The 22261-nt window shown below is 38.8% G+C and overlaps 1 protein-coding gene across 4 annotated transcripts in view; it reads right to left on the reverse strand.

Annotated features, from left to right (window-relative positions):
- sox5 (SRY-box transcription factor 5) overlaps window positions 1-22261 on the reverse strand; it is a 287530-nt gene that overhangs the window by 82933 nt on the left and 182336 nt on the right. For all 4 annotated transcript variants that reach the window (XM_061983606.2, XM_061983605.2, XM_061983604.2 and 1 more), the window contains 2 exons: window positions 20525-20651; window positions 7570-7646 (listed from right to left, as the gene is read on the reverse strand). In XM_061983606.2, coding sequence (XP_061839590.1) covers window positions 7570-7646; window positions 20525-20651 — 204 coding nt within the window. The remainder of the gene's footprint in view (window positions 1-7569; window positions 7647-20524; window positions 20652-22261) is intronic.

Genomic DNA, 22261 nt, shown 5'->3' on the forward strand with positions numbered 1-22261 from the left:
GTATTTGTTAAATAAACATCTATGTGTTTGTTAAATAAACTAAAATAATCTGTGTATTTGTTAAATAAACATCTATGTGTTTGTTAAATAAACATCTATGTGTTTGTTAAATAAACATCTGTGTGTTTGTGAAATAAACATCTATGTGTTTGTTAAATAAACATCTATGTGTTTGTTAAATAAACTAAAATAATCTGTGTATTTGTTAAATAAACATCTATGTGTTTGTTAAATAAACTAAAATAATCTGTGTATTTGTTAAATAAACATCTATGTGTTTGTTAAATAAACATCTATGTGTTTGTTAAATAAACTAAAATAATCTGTGTATTTGTTAAATAAACATATATGTGTTTGTTAAGTAAACATCTATGTGTTTGTTAAATAAACTAAAATAATCTGTGTATTTGTTAAATAAACATATATGTGTTTGTTAAGTAAACATCTATGTGTTTGTTAAATAAACTAAAATAATCTGTGTGTTTGTTAAATAAACATCTATGTGTTTGTGAAATAAAAGAAGCTCCACTTGCTGTTGTGTTAGTGGTGTGGTGCCTCCACGCTGGTGAAGAACACTGTGCCGTGTTTGGGAATGGAAGCCTTTAAAGCCTGAACCACTAAATACATGACAGAGACTTCCAATGATTCTAAACCGTAGCTTTTATTGGTCTGTCTGAACAAATGCTTTTTTTTGGTTTTACAAAAAGTTATCTCTATATGTGATTTTCAATCTGTGTCATATCTGACACAGCCTTTTTAATAACAAACCAGTACATAATAAAACACTTATCATTTCATTTCACTTTAATTCACTTTGTTTTCATTTCCAAAGCATTTTCAATGTTTTTGCCTTTTAAAAAAATGTCCAAAAAGTCAACATCATGATGTCATTTTCTTAAGGGTGTTCATTTGTTTTCCTGCAATAAAAAAGGGCGAGCGTTGATGTTTCAAGACGTCTCTTTTTGTGTACGTGCCTCCACTTGGACTTGTAGCGCTTGCATCCCGCATGTGTTTGTTTGCCCCCCCCGTTGTCCCCCGTGTACAGCGCACTAATCCAGGACAATATGTCGCAACATCTGCCTCGCCGACCCTCGCCATTGACCCTCTTTAAGCCTCACACAATTCCTTCCTCTGCGTCTAAACAAGTCTACCTCCTCACTTTCCTCCATTTGTGCGGATCATATCAATCCCATCATTACCAGCGTCTAATGCACAATGTCACACTCATCCCCCGCAGATTAAAAGGCTAAATGTCCACGCCACGTCCTTGAACAACATGCAGGACTTACAAGCTGCCATTGAGTGGGACTTCTATCCAGCAGGAGATTATGACATATTTCCAAGAACGCCACACCACTCAGGGACGCTTTTCTCTGCCCGCGTTATTGTGGCGTTCCATCAGGGTCGTTCTTTTTATTCACACGTACAATTATTTCAGATCGGTAAGCATCATGGACGTTCAATCAGTCACCACAAATACACCTTTTTAGCTCAGATAGCTTGCAATACACTTTTACACCACTTGTGGCAGTAATGACAATGTTAAAGTCATGAAAAAAATGCGCAAAACTTATGACCAAAGTGGTGAAGCTGTATTTTCAATTGCACTTTCATTCTATTGACAGTTTAATTAAAAAACACTTTCTAAATGTAGTTGATAATAATGATAAGTACCGTGATAATAATGATAAGTACCGTGATAATAATGATAAGTACCGTGATAATAATGATAAGTACCGTGATAATAATGACAAGTACCGTTCTAATAATGAAAAGTACCATGAAAAAAGCAGGCCTTTCAAAATAAGACGGCGACGTAATTAGTAGAAAGTTGCACTCAACAAACGCAGGCCTTTCAAAATAAGACGTCGACGAAATTAGTAGGAAGTTGCTCTCAACAAAAGCAGGCCTTGTGTTTGTTAAATAAACATCTATGTGTTTGTTAAGTAAACTAAAATAATCTGTGTATTTGTTAAATAAACATCTATGTGTTTGTTAAATAAACTAAAATGATCTGTGTGTTTGTTAAATAAACATCTTTGTGTTTGTTAAATAAACTAAAATAATCCGTGTGTTTGTTAAATAAACATATATGTGTTTGTTAAGTAAACATCTATGTGTTTGTTAAATAAACATCTATGTGTTTGTTAAATAAACATCTATGTGTTTGTTAAATAAACTAAAATAATCTGTGTATTTGTTAAATAAACATCTATGTGTTTGTTAAATAAACATCTATGTGTTTGTTAAATAAACATCTATGTGTTTGTTAAATAAACATCTATGTGTTTGTTAAATAAACTAAAATAATCTGTGTATTTGTTAAATAAACATCTATGTGTTTGTTAAATAAACTAAAATAATCCGTGTGTTTGTTAAATAAACATCTATGTGTTTGTTAAATAAACTAAAATAATCCGTGTGTTTGTTAAATAGACATCTATGTGTTTGCTAAATAAACTAAAATAATCCGTGTGTTTGTTAAATAAACATCTATGTGTTTGTTAAGTAAACATCTATGTGTTTGTTAAATAAACATCTATGTGTTTGTTAAATAAACATCTATGTGTTTGTTAAATAAACATCTATGTGTTTGTTGAATAAACATCTATGTGTTTGTTAAATAAACATCTATGTGTTTGTTAAATAAACTAAAATAATCCGTGTGTTTGTTAAATAAACATCTATGTAGTTGTTAAATAAACTAAAATAATATGTGTATTTGTTAAATAAACATCTATGTGTTTGTTAAATTAACTAAAATAATCCGTGTGTTTGTTAAATAAACATCTATGTGTTTGTTAAATAAACTAAAATAATCTGTGTATTTGTTAAATAAACATCTATGTGTTTGTTAAATAAACATCTATGTGTTTGTTAAATAAACATCTATGTGTACCGTACCGTGATAATAATGATAAGTATTGTGATAATAATGATAAGTACCGTGATAATAATGATAAGTACCGTGATAATAATGATAAGTACCGTTATAATAATGAAAAGTACCATGATAATAATGATAAGTACCGTGATAATAATGATAAGTACCGTGATACTAATTATAAGTACCGTGATTATAATGCTAAGTACCGTGATAATACTGATAAGTACCGTGATAATAATGATAAGTACCGTGATAATAATGATAAGTTGTGCAGCCCTTTGAGACACTTGTGATTTAGGGCTATATAAATAAACATTGATTGATTGATTGATAAGTACCGTGATAATAATGATAAGTACCGTGATAATAATGATAAGTACCGTGATAATAATGATAAGTACCATGATAATAATGATAAGTACCGTGATAATAATGATAAGTACCGTGATAATAATGATAAGTACCATGATAATAATGATAAGTACCGTGATAATAATGATAAGTACCGTGATAATAATGATAAGTACCGTGATACTAATTATAAGTACCGTGATTATAATGCTAAGTACCGTGATAATACTGATAAATACCGTGATAATAATGATAAGTACTGTGATAATAATGATAAGTACCGTGATAATAATGATAAGTACTGTGATAATAATGATAAGTACCATGATAATAATGATAAGTACCATGATAATAATGATAAGTACCGTGATAATAATGATAAGTACCGTGATAATAATGATAAATACCGTTATAATAATGAAAAGTACCATGATAATAATGATAAGTACCGTTATAATAATGATAAGTACTGTGATAATAATGATAAGTACCGTGATAATAATGATAAGTATTGTGATAATAATGATAAGTACCGTGATAATAATGATAAGTACCATTATAATAATGAAAAGTACCATGATAATAATGATAAGTACCGTGATAATAATGATAAGTACCGTTATAATAATGAAAAGTACCATGATAATAATGATAAGTACCATGATAATAATGATAAGTGCCGTGATAATAATGATAAGTACCGTGATAATAATGATAAGTACCGTTATAATAATGATAAGTGCCGTGATAATAATGATAAGTACCGTGGTACTAATTATAAGTACTGTGATTATAATGATAAGTACTGTGATAATAATGATAAGTACCATGATAATAATGATAAGTACCATGATAATAATAATGATAAGTACCGTGATAATAATGATAAGTACCGTGATACTAATTATAAGTACCGTGATTATAATGATAAGTACCGTGATAATAATGATAAGTACCATGATAATAATGATAAGTACCATTATAATAATGAAAAGTACCATGATAATAATGATAAGTACCGTGATAATAATGATAAGTACCGTGATAATAATGATAAGTACCATGATAATAATGATAAGTACCGTGATAATAATGATAAGTACCGTGATAATAATGAAAAGTACCATGATAATAATGATAAGTACCGTTATAATAATGATAAGTACTGTGATAATAATGATAAGTACCGTGATAATAATGATAAGTATTGTGATAATAATGATAAGTACCGTAATAATAATGATAAGTACTGTGATAATAATGATAAGTACCGTGATAATAATGATAAGTACCGTGATAATAATGATAAGTACCGTTATAATAATGATAAGTAGCGTTATAATAATGAAAAGTACCGTGATAATAATGATAAGTACCGTGATAATAATGATAAGTACCGTAATAATAATGATAAGTACTGTGATAATAATGATAAGTACTGTGATAATAATGATAAGTACCGTGATAATAATGATAAGTACCATGATAATAATGATAAGTACCGTGATAATAATGATAAGTGTGATCATTTTGCTCTCAATAACCACAATATGACATTTTCATATCGTTACATCCCCAGTCATTTATATTTGGTTACAACTTATTTATAAATTAGAATTCTTGAATACAATTCAAATCAAGAGTAAGATGACAAATTCACTGGGCCCCGGGGCCCCTGTGTAGTGGAAAAGTTGGGCCCTGATGTCAAAAATGTTAAGACCTCCTGACTTTATTATAATAAGAACTTTTCAATGATGCATGTATACCATCTGATAAGGTGCACTATGGATTATGGTCATGATCAATCAGAATGTGTTGCTATGGCGACCTAAAGGTGAAAAAAACAAAACAAACAAAAAAGCAAGCGAAGTATCACATGAATAAATCCTCCCATATTTAGACTTTTAGTACAAAGCCCTAATCTCAATGTGTGTGTGTGTGTGTGTGTGTGTGTGTGTGTGTGTGTGTGTGTGTGTGTGTGTGTGTGTGTGTGTGTGTGTGTGTGTGTGTGTGAGTTTTTTAGCGCTTGGTGGACAAAGCCGAGATTTTAAGTGCGGCGGCGGAACACTGCGGAACATATGGACCGCTGGATTGAAGAAGTGATCTGAGGACATCACACACACACACACACACACACACTCACACACACACACACACACACACATGCACACACACACACACACACACACACACACGAGTCCTAATGAAATCAGCAATGGCGCAGGGAAACGTTTACCCACAGCGTGGTGATGCGTCCCTGCAGTGGCCAACATACAGTATGTAAGGTCGGGCGTGTCACAGGCGTGTGTGTGTGTGTGTGTGTGTGTGTGTGTGTGTGTGTGTGTGTGTGTGTGTGTGTGTGTGTGTGTATAATTGGACATTAAGAGTGTGTAAAAGTTTACTTTGGTGACGACCTCCTTAAAGTTGTGTAACCAATCAGAAGTATCAAGCAGCTAAAATGCAGCAAACATGATAAGTGTGGAGAGTGTTTGACATTTTTCCCATCATGCATTGTAATGGTTTTAAATGACTGTAATTCTGAATTTTTTGTATGGTGCGTGGACGTTTAACAAATAATAATATCCACAAATTGTTATGTTTGACCATGTCTGTGTGCATTTAGTGTTGGTTTTATTTTATTTTTTATTTTTTACTGTACCATGACTAGGGGAGGTTGTTTGCATCTTCTGCTTCTGGCTTTTCAAATACAATTAATCTTCTGATGTTGACCACAAGATGCTGATAAATATGCCTCTAAATTGACTTTCCCAAAGTCAATTCTCCCTGTGGCCACATTCCTTGTTAAACTCATGTCAGCAGACACCCCTGCACTGGGGGTACCCCAAGTAGAGCCACTGGACATCTTACTAGTTTGGACACCCCTGCACTGGGGGTACCCCAAGTAGAACCACTGCACATCTTATTACTTCTGACACCCCTGCACTGGAGGTACCCCAAGTAGAGCAATCGGACATCTTACTAGTTTGGACACCCCTGCACTGGGGGTACCCCAAGTAGAGCCACTGGACATCTTACTAGTTCGGACACCGCTGCACTGGGGGTACCCCAAGTAGAGCCACTGGACATTTTATTAATTTGGACACCCCTGCACTGGGGGTACCCCAAGTAGAGCCACTGGACATCTTACTAGTTTGGACACCCCTGCACGGGGGTGTACCCCAAGTAGAGCCACTGGATATCTTACTAGTTTGGACACCCATGCACGGGGGGGTACCCCAAGTAGAGCCACCGGACATCTTACTAGTTCGGACACTGCTGCACTGGGGGTACCCCAAGTAGAGCAATCGGACATCTTACTAGTTTGGACACCCCTGCACTGGGGGTACCCCAAGTAGAGCCACTGGACATTTTATTAATTTGGACACCCCTGCACTGGGGGTACCCCAAGTAGAGCCACTGGACATTTTATTAATTTGGATACCCCTGTACTGGGGGTACCCCAAGTAGAGCCACTGGACATCTTACTAGTTTGGACACCCCTGCACTGGGGGTACCCCAAGTAGAGCAATCGGACATCTTAGTAGTTTGGACACCCCTGCACTGGGGGTACCCCAAGTAGAGCCACTGGACATTTTATTAATTTGGACACCCCTGCACTGGGGTTACCCCAAGTAGAGCCACTGGACATCTTACTAGTTTGGACACCCCTGCACTGGGGGTTCCCCAAGTAGAACCACTGCACATCTTATTACTTCTGACACCCTTGCACTGGAGGTACCCCAAGTAGAGCAATCGGACATCTTACTAGTTTGGACACCCCTGCACTGGGGGTACCCCAAGTAGAGCAATCGGACATCTTACTAGTTCGGACACCGCTGCACTGGGGGTACCCCAAGTAGAGCCACCGGACATCTTACTAGTTTGGACACCCCTGCACGGGGGGTACCCCAAGTAGAGCCACCGGACATCTTACTAGTTTGGACACCCCTGCACTGGGGGTACCCCAAGTAGAGCCACTGGACATCTTACTAGTTCGGACACCCCTGCTTGGGGGGAGAACCCCAAGTAGAGCCACTGGACATCTTACTAGTTTGGACACCCCTGCACGGGGGGGTACCCCAAGTAGAGCCACTGGACATCTTACTAGTTTGGACACCCCTGCACTGGGGGTACCCCAAGTAGAGCAATCGGACATCTTACTAGTTCGGACACCGCTGCACTGGGGGTACCCCAAGTAGAGCAATCGGACATCTTACTAGTTTGGACACCCCTGCACGGGGGGGTACCCCAAGTAGAGTCACTGGACATCTTACTAGTTTGGACACCCCTGCACGGGGGGGTACCCCAAGTAGAGCCACCGGACATCTTACCTGGAGCTGAAGGGGTCCCAGGCCTGGCGTGGTGGCAGCCATTGTTGTGGGGATGAGCTGGAGTGGGTAGGGGTCACCTGTGGACAGAAGTGTTGAGAAGATGTCTTGATTTAACAGGAACATGACAAACATCTTGTTTTTCTGTGTCATTTGGGGAGGGGGTGGGGGGGGGGGGGGGGTGGGGGTTGTCCCTAGGTCCCTCCCCTCTAGACCTGAGTCTGTCAGAGCTTCCCTTTGTGTGCCAGGGCCTGATTGGGTCTTCTTCCCTAAGGCCCTGCCACAAAGCGCAGGAGGTGAGGGTATTGTCACCCTCATGTCCTCTCTTCATGGACTTAATTCCACACCTACTTCATTACAATGATGCTACTTGTATGTTGCAGCCATGTCAAACTGTACTGTCTCCTGCTAAACAGGAAAATAATAATAACAATTAAAGCTGCAAGCAGCATTGGTCGGGCCCGCGTATTTGGCAGGTGCTAGTCCTAAATGTCCCAATACTTTTGTCCAGTGATAGTCATAAGTGTCCCAATACTTTTGTCTACTTTTAGTCTGAAGTGTCCCAAGACTTTTGTCTAGTGTACCTACCTTGTCTGCATTGTGTGGGCACGTTGGTGCTTCCTGCTTTTAAGCAGCCATCTTAAAAAAAACAGCAGCGCAGCAGCATCAGCGCAGCGGGTCTTTGAAGGGTCATAAAATCAAAACCGGAGCAGGTATTAAAACGCTGTTCTGTTATTTTATACACAAGGGTTTAATCTCTCTCCTGTGTTAGTTTGAGGCCGAGACGACAAACGCGCTCAGAGGAGATAGTTTTTGAAGGAAGGTGACCGGTTTTTACAAAAAAATTGTTTTGAAGGGGGAATAGCAAACTTCCTGTTGATTTTTGCTGGGGGTTGTCAATTTATGAAATGTAGGTCTAAGTGAGACCTACATAGAGGTTTTTGTTTCATGTCTCTCCGACCTTTCCGGTGGGAGTTACAGGCAGTTTTGTCAGTTTTTTCATCCGAGGAGCAGTTTTTTGTGCGTTTCATTAAAAAATTGCGCTAGAGCACAATTTTGAGATTTGGGGTTAGGTTTTTTTATTAGATCGCAATTTTTGCCAGTCCTGATGTGTGTTCAGTTCGGTGAGTTTTGAAGCATGTTAAGGGGGTCAAATAACAGCTCAAAGAGGCAAAAGTGACTGTTTTTAGTACTTTTTTGTCTTAAAAGGGGAATTGCCAACTTCCTGTTGATTTTTGCGGGTCTTTGAAGGGTCATAAAATCAAAACCGGAGCAGGTATTAAAACGCTGTTCTGTTATTTTATACACAAGGGTTTAATCTCTCTCCTGTGTTAGTTTGAAGCCGAGACGACAAACGCGCTCAGAGGAGATAGTTTTTGAAGGAAGGTGACCGGTTTTTACAAAAAAATTGTTTTGAAGGGGGAATAGCAAACTTCCTGTTGATTTTTGCTGGGGGTTGTCAATTTATGAAATGTAGGTCTAAGTGAGACCTACATAGAGGTTTTTGTTTCATGTCTCTCCGACCTTCCCAGTGGGAGTTACAGGCAGTTTTGTCAGTTTTTTCATCCGAGGAGCAGTTTTTTGTGCGTTTCATTAAAAAAATTGCGCTAGAGCACAATTTTGAGATTTGGGGTTAGGTTTTTTTATTAGATTGCAATTTTTGCCAGTCCTGATGTGTGTTCAGTTCGGTGAGTTTTGAAGCATGTTAAGGGGGTCAAATAACAGCTCAAAGAGGCAAAAGTGACTGTTTTTAGTACTTTTTTGTCTTAAAGGGGGAATTGCCAACTTCCTGTTGATTTTTGCGGGTATTTGAAGGGTCATAAAATCAAAACCGGAGCAGGTATTAAAACGCTGTTCTGTTATTTTATACACAAGGGTTTAATCTCTCTCCTGTGTTAGTTTGAAGCCGAGACGACAAACGCGCTCAGAGGAGATAGTTTTTGAAGGAAGGTGACCGGTTTTTACAAAAAAATTGTTTTGAAGGGGGAATAGCAAACTTCCTGTTGATTTTTGCTGGGGGTTGTCAGTTTATGAAATGTAGGTCTAAGTGAGACCTACATAGAGGTTTTTGTTTCATGTCTCTCCGACCTTTCCGGTGGGAGTTACAGGCAGTTTTGTCAGTTTTTTCATCCGAGGAGCAGTTTTTTGTGCGTTTCATTAAAAAATTGCGCTAGAGCACAATTTTGAGATTTGGGGTTAGGTTTTTTTTATTAGATCGCAATTTTTGCCAGTCCTGATGTGTGTTCAGTTCGGTGAGTTTTGAAGCATGTTAAGGGGGTCAAATAACAGCTCAAAGAGGCAAAAGTGACTGTTTTTAGTACTTTTTTGTCTTAAAGGGGGAATTGCCAACTTCCTGTTGATTTTTGCGGGTCTTTGAAGGGTCATAAAATCAAAACCGGAGCAGGTATTGAAACGCTGTTCTGTTATTTTATACACAAGGGTTTAATCTCTCTCCTGTGTTAGTTTGAAGCCGAGACGACAAACGCGCTCAGAGGAGATAGTTTTTGAAGGAAGGTGACCGGTTTTTACAAAAAATTTGTTTTGAAGGGGGAATAGCAAACTTCCTGTTGATTTTTGCTGGGGGTTGTCAATTTATGAAATGTAGGTCTAAGTGAGACCTACATAGAGGTTTTTGTTTCATGTCTCTCCGACCTTCCCAGTGGGAGTTACAGGCAGTTTTGTCAGTTTTTTCATCCGAGGAGCAGTTTTTTGTGCGTTTCATTAAAAAATTGCGCTAGAGCACAATTTTGAGATTTGGGGTTAGGTTTTTTTATTAGATCGCAATTTTTGCCAGTCCTGATGTGTGTGTTCAGTTCGGTGAGTTTTGAAGCATGTTAAGGGGGTCAAATAACAGCTCAAAGAGCTGTTTTTAGTACTTTTTTGTCTTAAAGGGGGAATTGCCAACTTCCTGTTGATTTTTGCCCGAGAATGTACCATTAATGAAATTTAGGTCTAAGTCAGAGCTTCATAGAGGTTTTTGTTTTATGTCTCTCCGACCTTCCTAGTGGGAGTTACAGGCAGTCTAGTTTTTTTTTTCCTAGGGGGCGCTAGAGCGCAATTTTGATTTTTGGGGTTTGGTTTTTTTATCAAACGGCAATTTTCGCCAGCCCTGATGTGTGCGTCAAATATCGGGAGTCCTTTTGCAATGGGCCATGCGGGCCCTAAATATAGAGAGTATTTTTCCTATTATTTAATGACTTCCTGTTGAATGGAAACGTCACATTATTCGGGGGGTCCCTCAAGTGGTGCACATTGATCACGATATGGACAAAAAAGGGGTGAAATAATAAGAAAAGGTGGATTAATGGTGATTGTGCAAAAGTGCAGATAGTCTTGGCTGCAATTACTGCGCTGGAATGTCCTTCATTGTCATGCAAAGTTGGCGGGAATGTGAGTGGAATTAAGCAAGACTGAAAAAGTGCCGATTCACTGTCAACTTCAAAGAATGTGAGCGAGTGCACATGACTTCCTATAAAATACAACTCTCACTTCTACTTAGGACAGGAATGGGGGTGTCCTAATTTTTTCACTTGGGGGCCACGTTGAGCTAAGAAAAAAACATGGCCAGTGGCCGAAAGCCGATTGATGTAAAGTACCGTATATTACCAAATAAACTGCCCTTGGCCAAATAACCGCCTATGTCCTAATAGCCGCCCGGTAGAGATGCGCGGATAGGCAATTATTTCATCCGCAACCGCATCAGAAAGTCGTCAACCATCCGCCATCCACCCGATGTAACATTTGATCAGAACCGCATCCGCCCGCACCCGCCCGCACCCGCCCGTTGTTATATATCTAATATAGACGATGCAAGGCATTAGTGAGGTTATAAAGCTTTTGCCTGTTAAAGAAAGGAGACTGATCCAATGCAGCACAGACATTCGCGTGCCACGCTGTCACGACCCAGACGCACACCAGTGCGCAATCATATGGGAGCCGCGCTGAGCGCACCTCCAAGCGCGTCTCGCTGCCGGCGACGGCCGCGTATGAGCCCGACGCTCCAGCGCCATCCATTTTCAGGGCTAGTTGATTCGGCAGGTGGGTTGTTACACACTCCTTAGCGGGTTCCGACTTCCATGGCCACCGTCCAGCTGCTGTCTATATCAACCAGGGTGAGCCCCACCCCTTTCGTGAGCGCACTGCGCGCGGAGTGACCCCTGTTACGCGCCCTCGGCAATGGGGGTGGCGGGCAGGTAAGCTGCGCGGGCGGAGCGCGCGGAGTGACCCCTGTTACGAGCCCCCGGCCACGGGGGTGGCGGCCAGGTAAGCTGCTTACCTGCTGCGCGTGACGCCGGCCGCGGCGAAGGCGGACAAGGCGGGGTGTCGGTGCGGTGGGCGCGGTGGTGACCCTGGACGTGCGTCGGGCCCTTCTCGCGGATCGCCTCAGCTACGGCTCCCGGTGGGGCCCTCTCGGGGGAAGGGGCCTCGGTCCCGGACCCCGGCGAGGCGTCCCTTCTCCGCTCCGTAAAAGTGTCCATCTCTTTTTTTTTTTTTCTTCTGTTGTGGCATATGCTGCAGGTGCCTGCTCGTTTTTCGTATGTGGGTAACAACATTTAACTATGTATATATATTTCCGAATTGGTTTAACTGCCACCCGCCTGAATCTATTTAAAATCTAATTTTTTTTTATTTCAACCACCCGACCCGACCCGACCCGCGGATAAAATCTATTTTTTTTTAATTTCATCCGCCCGATCCGCGGATAATCCGCGGACTCCGCGGTTGTGCCCGCAAACCGCGCATCTCTACCGCCCGGGGTCTGACCCCATTTTGTGAATTAACCGCCTCTTCCTAATAACCGCCTATGTCCAAATAGCCGCCCATGGGCTGTTATTTGCATGATTCAGATTAAACTGCTACTGGGGTTGCGTTTGCTGCAGTATTATTGTTTTGATGGTTTGATACTTGTACTTGGTACCATCATTTTATTTTTCCTGTATGCTGCTTTATGTAAAACTTGGAGTACTGTAGCCTTTATTTTATTTAAGTGACAGTATTATTGTTCTGTTTTGATGGTGGGTTTTATACTTGAGCACTTGGTACCATAATTAAATTTTTCCCGGTAGGCTGCTTTATTTAAAAAGTGTATTTATTTTTAGTGTTGGTATTCTATTTGACAATTGTTGCACTACTGCTATGGTGAGGCCTTGTTGATCTCGTCTTTTGATACATACTTGCCAACCTTGAGACCTCCGATTTCGGGAGGTGGGGGTGGGGGCGTGGTCGGGGGTGGGGCAGGGCGTTGTTGGGGGCGTGGTTAAGAGGGGAGGAGTATATTGACAGCTACAATTCACCAAGTCAAGTATTTCATATATATATATATATATATATATATATATATATATATATATATATATATATATATATATATATATATATATATATATCCTGAAAATATGCAAACAAAACTGTGTTTAGATAATTGATACTTCAAACTTGCATACATAAATCTTAAGGAATATAACATAACTTGGCTTCTGAGAGCTTCAAAATGTAATGAATAAAATGCTAAAGTTGTTGATAAACAAGCCATTATTTTAATAATTAAATATGGTCATTTTAAATGAATTATTATGATAATTTAAAATTAATTATTTCAAATATGTTTATTTTAATGTATAATTCTAATGCCTGGATGTAATAAGGAGTCAGAAAAAATACAAATAACAATACAATTAATTTTGATGTTTTTAGCAAAATATAGTCAAAATGTATTTAGTTTTTCTTTTTTTTTTAAATTAATAAATATATTTATTTTTAGGTAAGATAAACATAATAATACAATTTATCTCCAGTCTGGATGATTTAGTTCTTGTCACCCTGTTGTCCTCCCGTCGTGAAAAAAGGCTGTCCTCACTCAGGTCCGCATGGAGCTGGAGGGGGCGTGGCCTCCAGCTCCGGCTGAAAATCGGGAGATTTTCGGGAGAATATTTGTCCCGGGAGGTTTTCGGGAGAGGCGCTGCATTTCGGGAGTCTCCCGGAAAATTCGGGAGGGTTGGCAAGTATGTTTTGATATCCTACCTCATGTTGATCTCTTGTTTTTTTGTTTGTATGTTTACAATAGCTTTTATATTTAAAGTTTTTTGTACGAAAAAAAAAAATACTGGACAGTAACCATTGTAACCAAATAATGGCCTGGTGCAGGCTGGTGCAAATAACCGCCTGCTTCTTTTAAACGCCTGTCTCCAAAATTGATTTTGTGAAATAAACGCCCGGGCTACTATTTGGTAATATACGGTAACTACTTATATTTATGTTAATATGATGGATATACAATACATCTAATGGATATATCATTAATATAATTGTATATTGAGTATATGAAAGTTGGACTCCTATATTGTTTGCTTCCATGACAACAGTCTTAAAGTGTTGTAATCAATCAGAAATATCAAGGAGCTAAAATGAGGATTCTTGCATTTTTCCCATCATGCATTGCAGGGGATTTAAATGGGTGTAAATTTGAATTATGTGTTTTTTCTAATATTCACAAAGTTCAGGGAGCAGGTTGTGTTGTGTGTGTGTTGACCTTTACGTTAGCTGCATTTGTAGCTACATGACTAGGGAAGGTTGTTTGGGTTGGGTCATATATACATAAAAATACTGTGCTGTGTAACTCCCAATTACAATTCATGGTCATTAGCCTGAATTACTCATATATATTAAGTTAAAGTTAAAGTGCCAATGATTGTCACACACACACTAGGTGTGGCGAAATCATTATCTGCATTTGACCCATCACCCTTGATCACCCCCTGGGAGGTGAGGGGAGCAGTGGGCAGCAGCGGTGGCCGCGCCCAGGAATCATTTTTGGTGATTTAACCCCCAATTCCAACCCTTGATGCTGAGTGCCAAGCAGGGAAGTAATGGCTCCCATTGTTATAGTCTTTGGTATGACTCGGCCAGGGTTTGAACTCACAACCTACCCATCTCAATAATGAATTATGTGTTGTGGATGGATGGACATTTTTCTAATATTCACAGGTTGTGTTGTGTGTGTGTGACCATGTGTGTGTTGACCTTTATGTTAGCTGCATTTTTAGCACCATGATTAGGGAAGGTTGTTTGGATTGGGTCATATATATAAAAATACTGTGCTGTGTGAATTCCCAATCACAATTCAATTACTCACGATGCCCACTTCATAATGTCAGATAATTGCAATGAATCTGGAGTCATATTTGAATTGATCACGTGATGTTTGGCGGGCGTAGTTTGGACATACTGTGTTCATCTGCTGGTGTTGTGTGTAGCAGTCCGGTAGGGAATTGGCCGAGGCTGCAAAAAGACGAGCCCGCCACTTGACCGTGTGTTTAGGTGGGCTCGGAAGGGTGTGGGTGGCGCTAATTAAGACGGGAGGGACTTGTTTGGGAAGCTGTGAAATTCTACAAGGAAGTCTGAAGCTCGCGTTTTCTCTCCCTGTTTATTTTTTGCTGTTTGCTACACGGCAGAAAGCGTCGCTGGCTGCCATGCCGGTGTGTGTGTGTGTGTGGGCCGCCTTGGAAGCTGCTTCTGGCCGCATTAATGTGAGGAGAACCTGGGGCAGGTCACATCTTCTCCACAACCCCCCATGGAGCATTTATTCCCAGCATCCCTGGCAAGTGCCCACCTCTCCCTCTTTATGCTGGTAAACAACACATTGCTACACAGCCGGAGCCTCACAGCCAAGACACAAAAAGTCCTGTTGCTTTTAGAAATCAAAAAATAGGAGACAAATGGAAGGAGCCAACAGGAGAAGTAAACCACAAGAGAGCAACTCCACTGTTTGAGAACTCTTTCTGCATCCACTTATTGATTTTTTATTTCATCATCATCATCATCATCATATATATGTATATATATATATATATATACCAGGGGTGTCAAACTCCTTCATTTATTTATGTGTGTGTATATATATATATATATATATATATATATATATATATATATATATATATATATATATATATATATATATATATGTATGTGTGGGAAAAAAATCACAAGACTACTTCGTCTCTACAGGCCTGTTTCATGAGGGGTTCCCTCAATCATCAGGAGATTTTAATGGGAGCATTCACATACCATGGATTATATAGGGCACAGAGTGGGTGGGTACAGGCTGGTGTAGGGGCGTGGTGATTGGCTCATGTGTTACCTAGGAGGTGTTTCCGTCTGTGGCGGCATGCTGTTACAATTTCGCTGCGCTTGTTGAGGGATGACAGGTCTGGACGGTAAATAATAAACAGTTTCTCTTTCAAGCATAGGTTGCATCTTTTATTACCACTATTGTAAGGTGTGCTGGATGCAAGAATTTGCCATGTTATTGAATAATCAACATTATTGTCTTTGAGGTCCCAAATGTGTTTGCTGAGTTCTGTGGTATTCCGCAGGTTTTGGTTCCTGAAAGAAGCCTTGTGATTGTTCCATCTGGTTTTGAACTCTCCCTCAGTTAATCCTACATATGTGTCGGATGTGTTAATGTCCTTGCGTGTTACCTTAGATTGGTAGACAACTGATGTTTGTAAGCACCCCCCGTTGAGAGGGCAATCAGGTTTCTTTCGACAGTTGCAACCTTTGTTGGTTTTGGAGTCGCTCTGTCCGGGGGCCGACGGCTCATTTGCAATTGTTTTGTTGTGGTTTGAGATTATTTGTCGTATATTGTTCATACAGCTGTAGCTCAATTTAATGTTGTTCTTGTTGAATACTTTTCTTAGGGTGTTGTCTTTGGGAAAGTGTTTGTCAATCAGATTGAGGAAAGTATTCAACAAGAACAACATTAAATTGAGCTACAGCTGTATGAACAATATACGACAAATTATCTCAAACCACAACAAAACAATTGCAAATGAGCCGTCGGCCCCCGGACAGAGCGACTCCAATACCAACAAAGGCTGTAACTGTCGAAAGAAACCTGATTGTCCTCTCAACGGGGGGTGCTTACAAACATCAGTTGTCTACCAATCTAAGGTAACACGTAAGGACATTAACACATCCGACACATATGTAGGATTAACCGAGGGAGAGTTTAAAACCAGATGGAACAATCACAAGGCTTCTTTCAGGAACCAAAACCTGCGGAATACCACAGAACTCAGCAAACACATTTGGGACCTCAAAGACAATAATGTTGAATATTCAATAACATGGCAAATTCTTGCATCCAGCACACCTTACAATAGTGGTAATAAAAGATGCAACCTATGCTTGAAAGAGAAACTGTTTATTATATACCGTCCAGACCTGTCATCCCTCAACAAGCGCAGCGAAATTGTATCAGCATGCCGCCACAGACGGAAACACCTCCTAGGTAACACATGAGCCAATCACCACGCCCCTGCGCCAGCCTGTACCTACCCACTCTGTGCCCTATATAAACCATGGTATGTGAATGCTTCCATTAAAATCTCCTGATGATTGAGGGAACCCCTCATGAAACAGGCCTGTAGAGATGAAGTAGTCTTGTGATTTTTTTCCCACACATACATATATTGCGCTCTACTACGGTATCGAGCACTATTTTTTGGATAACCTTATTAAGACATATATATATATATATATATTTACATACATACATATATATATTTTTTAATGTATGTTATAAAAAAAAATTCAAAATGAAAAATGGCAGCTTAGTCACCAGAATTTCACTATTAAATTTGCAGTGTTTTTTTTTGCAGCATATGATAAAAGGAATAAAAGCAATTTAATGGAAAACCAGTACAACTGTTTTATAGGGTAAAATTCATGCAACAGAGCTGCCGATTTTTTTTTTTTTTTTTTTTTTTTTTTTTTTTTTTTTACCATAGTATTACTGCACATGGAAAAATGGTACCGAAGTTAATTATATGGATACAGAATTTTACCATAACATAATTTTTACAGCGTACAATTTGATGGATAACTTGCTTCGGAATCATAAGTCAAGCAGATATTTAAGTATTTATCTTTAATTTAACAAAACTCCTTTTTTTTGCAATAAATGCTACTCTACTTTTTTTTTTTTTTTTTTGCATTATTAGCTGACGTTAAAGGTTTAAAATGATATTTTAAGGTTACATATGTATTTTTTTACATGCCAAAATGGAAAAAAACAAGGAAATTTAGTAAGAAAAGATGAACTACTTTATTAAAACATTTTATTTCCAGGCGTTTGCGGGCCAGAGTTTGACAAATGTAATATAAATATATATATATATATATATATATATATATATATATATATATATATATATATATATAATATATATTTATGTGTATATATATATATATATATATATATATATATATGTATATATATATATATATATATATATATATATATATGTATATATATATATATATATATATATATATATATTTACATACATACATATATATATTTTTTAATGTATGTTATAAAAAAAAAATTCAAAATGAAAAATGGCAGCTTAGTCACCAGAATTTCACTATTAAATTTGCAGTGTTTTTTTGCAGCATATGATAAAAGGAATAAAAGCAATTTAATGGAAAACCAGTACAACTGTTTTATAGGGTAAAATTCATGCAACAGAGCTGCCGTTTTTATTTTTTTTAATTTTTTTTTTACAATAGTATTACTGCACATGGAAAAATGGTACCGAAGTTAATTATATGGATACAGAATTTTACCATAACATAATTTTTACAGCGTACAATTTGATGGATAACTTGCTTCGGAATCATAAGTCAAGCAGATATTTAAGTATTTATCTTTAATTTAACAAAACTCCTTTTTTTTGCAATAAATGCTACTCTACTTTTTTTTTTTTTTTTTTGCATTATTAGCTGACGTTAAAGGTTTAAAATGATATTTTAAGGTTACATATGTATTTTTTTACATGCCAAAATGGAAAAAAACAAGGAAATTTAGTAAGAAAAGATGAACTACTTTATTAAAACATTTTATTTCCAGGCGTTTGCGGGCCAGAGTTTGACAAATGTAATATAAATATATATATATATATATATATATATATATATATATATATATATATATATATAATATATATTTATGTGTATATATATATATATATATATATATATATGTATATATATATATATATATATATATATATATATATATGTATATATATATATATATATATATATATATATATTTACATACATACATATATATATTTTTTAATGTATGTTATAAAAAAAAAATTCAAAATGAAAAATGGCAGCTTAGTCACCAGAATTTCACTATTAAATTTGCAGTGTTTTTTTGCAGCATATGATAAAAGGAATAAAAGCAATTTAATGGAAAACCAGTACAACTGTTTTATAGGGTAAAATTCATGCAACAGAGCTGCCGTTTTTATTTTTTTTTATTTTTTTTTTACAATAGTATTACTGCACATGGAAAAATGGTACCGAAGTTAATTATATGGATACAGAATTTTACCATAACATAATTTTTACAGCGTACAATTTGATGGATAACTTGCTTCGGAATTATAAGCCAAGCAGATATTTAAGTATTTATCTTTAATTGAACAAAACTCCTTTTTTTGCAATGAATGCTACTCTACTTTTTTTTTTTTTTTTTGCATTATTAGCTGACGTTAAAGGTTTAAAATGATATTTTAAGGTTAAAAATGTATTTTTTTACATGTCAAAATGGAAAAAAACAAGGAAATTTAGTAAGAAAAGATGAACTACTTTATTAAAACATTTTATTTCCAGGCGTTTGCGGGCCAGACTTTGACAAATGTAATATAAATATATATATATATATATATGTATGTGTGGGAAAAAAAATCACAAGACTACTTCATCTCTACAGGCCTGTTTCATGAGGGGGTTCCCTCAATCATCAGGAGATTTTAATGGGAGCATTCACATACCATGGTTTATATAGGGCGCAGAGTGGGTGGGTACAGGCTGGCGTAGGGGCGTGGTGATTGGCTCATGTGTTACCTAGGAGGTGTTTCCGTCTGTGGCGGCATGCTGATACAATTTCGCTGCGCTTGTTGAGGGATGACAGGTCTGGACGGTAAATAATAAACAGTTTCTCTTTCAAGCATAGGTTGCATCTTTTATTACCACTATTGTAAGGTGTGCTAGATGCAAGAATTTGCCATGTTATTGAATATTCAACATTATTGTCTTTGAGATCCCAAATGTGTTTGCTGAGTTCTGTGGTATTCCGCAGGTTTTGGTTCCTGAAAGAAGCCTTGTGATTGTTCCATCTGGTTTTGAATTCTCCCTCGGTTAATCCTACATATGTGTCGGATGTGTTAATGTCCTTGCGTGTTACCTTAGATTGGTAAACAACTGATGTTTGTAAGCATCCCCCGTTGAGAGGGCAATCAGGTTTCTTGCGGCAGTTGCAGCCTTTGTTGGTTTTGGGGTCGCTCTGTCCGGGGGTCGACGGCTCATTTGCAATTGTTTTGTTGTGGTTTGAGATAATTTGTCGTATATTGTTCATACAGCTGTAGCTCAATTTAATGTTGTTCTTGTTGAATACTTTTCTTAGGGTGTTGTCTTTGGGAAAGTGTTTGTCAATCAGAGTGAGGAATTTGTGGCCAATGTTAGTTGAGACGTTTTTGCTGTATGGGGGGTTGTACCAGATGATGTTGTTTCGTTTTCTGTTCTTTTTTTTTTGCGCTCTACTACGGTATCGAGCACTATTTTTTGGATAACCTTATTAAGACATATATATATATATATATATATATATATATATATATATATATATATATATATATATATATATATATATATATATATATATATATATATATAAAATAAAAAATATACTATTGTGTGAATCTTTGGGCACATAAGATTCACGGGGTGACCATTGGACTCTCGCAATGTATTATTGGATATAATTACTATAATGAAATGTTTCTTAACAAAACAAAATGTTTTGATGGAACTTTAAAAATGATGAATGGATTCAGGAGTGTTTTAGTGCCCTGAAGTGTGTGACTAAGTGTGCACTTACTGCAGCCAGGCTTGTAGTTGAAACCGGGGGGCATCAGGAAGCCCTGCTGGGCCGCCGCCGCCGCCAGCGTCCTCTGGTCCGGAGGAAAGACGGGAATCATCAGCGGCGGGAGTTGGCCCTGGACCTGCTGAGGATGGAGAGAGAGGAGGGAAAAGGGCGATCAACATGGGCGTTTCTCCTGTGTTGCATGCATTCAGGCCAGTATGGATCATGTGACATATGGAGCGCACACTTTCTGGAGTGTGAACACTTCCCAGCAGCTGGCCTTTTACTTAAAAGATGAGGCTCTTCCATTGAAGCCGGTCTCACGCCGCACTCTTCGGCACGCCGCCATGCGACTTCACAAGGTTGGAAAAGGCGAAGAAGAAGAAGAAGAAGAAGAAGAAGATTCGTCGGGTTGCTTTTTGGCAGCGCAGCCAAGAGAGGAAGAGAGGGGGAGTCAGCGAGAGAGAAAGCGAAGTACAGCAGACAGATGGTCGCACAAAACGCTGCTGCCAAAAAGACGCCACAAAGAAGGCTGGCGAGCAGCGTGATGGACGGACGCGGAGTTTGAGGGACGGGAGAAAGGTGAGGAAGAAGACAGACGGCGAGGGGAAGATTCACGTCTACATCCATATATGGGCGTCTCACTTCCTGTTCGCTAACCCTTGGATGGAAGCAGGGCAAAGTGCAAACAGAGCATCACGGCACATCATAGCAAACAATCTGATTGGACGCTGAAAAGGTCAACAACATGTCAAATAGCTGTGATTGCTTCAAACCACTTTCAGCACATGTGTATAAAGGTGTCTGGTTAGTTGTCTCTGATCACTAATCAGAGGCAGGTGAGTCCGGTCGTCGCCCCTAGCAACCAGAGGTAAACAAGGAAGGGGGCGCTGAAACTGAAGTAGAACCTCAAACACAAGACTTGACCTGGTTAGTTGCCTCTGATCACTAATCAGAGGCAGGTGAGTTCGGTCGTCGCCCCTAGCAACCAGAGGTAAACAAGGAAGGGGGCGCTGAAACTGAAGTAGAACCTCAAACACAAGACTTGACCTGGTTAGTTGCCTCTGATCGCTAATCAGAGGCAGGTGAGTTTGGTCGTCGCCCCTAGCAACCAGAGGTAAACAAGGAAGGGGGGGCGCTGAAACTGAAGTAGAACCTCAAACACAAGACTTGACCTGGTTAGTTGCCTCTGATCACTAATCAGAGGCAGGTGAGTTCGGTCGTCGCCCCTAGCAACCAGAGGTAAACAAGGAAGGGGGCGCTGAAACTGAAGTAGAACCTCAAACACAAGACTTGACCTGGTTAGTTGCCTCTGATCACTAATCAGAGGCAGGTGAGTTCGGTCGTCGCCCCTGGCAACCAGAGGTAAACAAGGAAGGGGGCGCTGAAACTGAAGTAGAACCTCAAACACAAGACTTGACCTGGTTAGTTGCCTCTGATCACTAATCAGAGGCAGGCGAGTTCGGTCGTCGCCCCCTAGCAACCAGAGGTAAACAAGGAAGGGGGCGCTGAAACCGAAGTAGAACCTCAAACACAAGACTTGACCTGGTTAGTTGCCTCTGATCACTAATCAGAGGCAGGCGAGTTCGGTCGTCGCCCCTAGCAACCAGAGGTAAACAAGGAAGGGGGGCGCTGAAACTGAAGTAGAACCTCAAACACAAGACTTGACCTGGTTAGTTGCCTCTGATCACTAATCAGAGGCAGGTGAGTTCGGTCGTCGCCCCTAGCAACCCTCAAACACAAGACTTGACT

The sequence above is a fragment of the Nerophis lumbriciformis genome, linkage group LG25 (genome assembly GCF_033978685.3).
Source record: "Nerophis lumbriciformis linkage group LG25, RoL_Nlum_v2.1, whole genome shotgun sequence".
Taxonomy (NCBI): Eukaryota; Metazoa; Chordata; class Actinopteri; order Syngnathiformes; family Syngnathidae; genus Nerophis; species Nerophis lumbriciformis.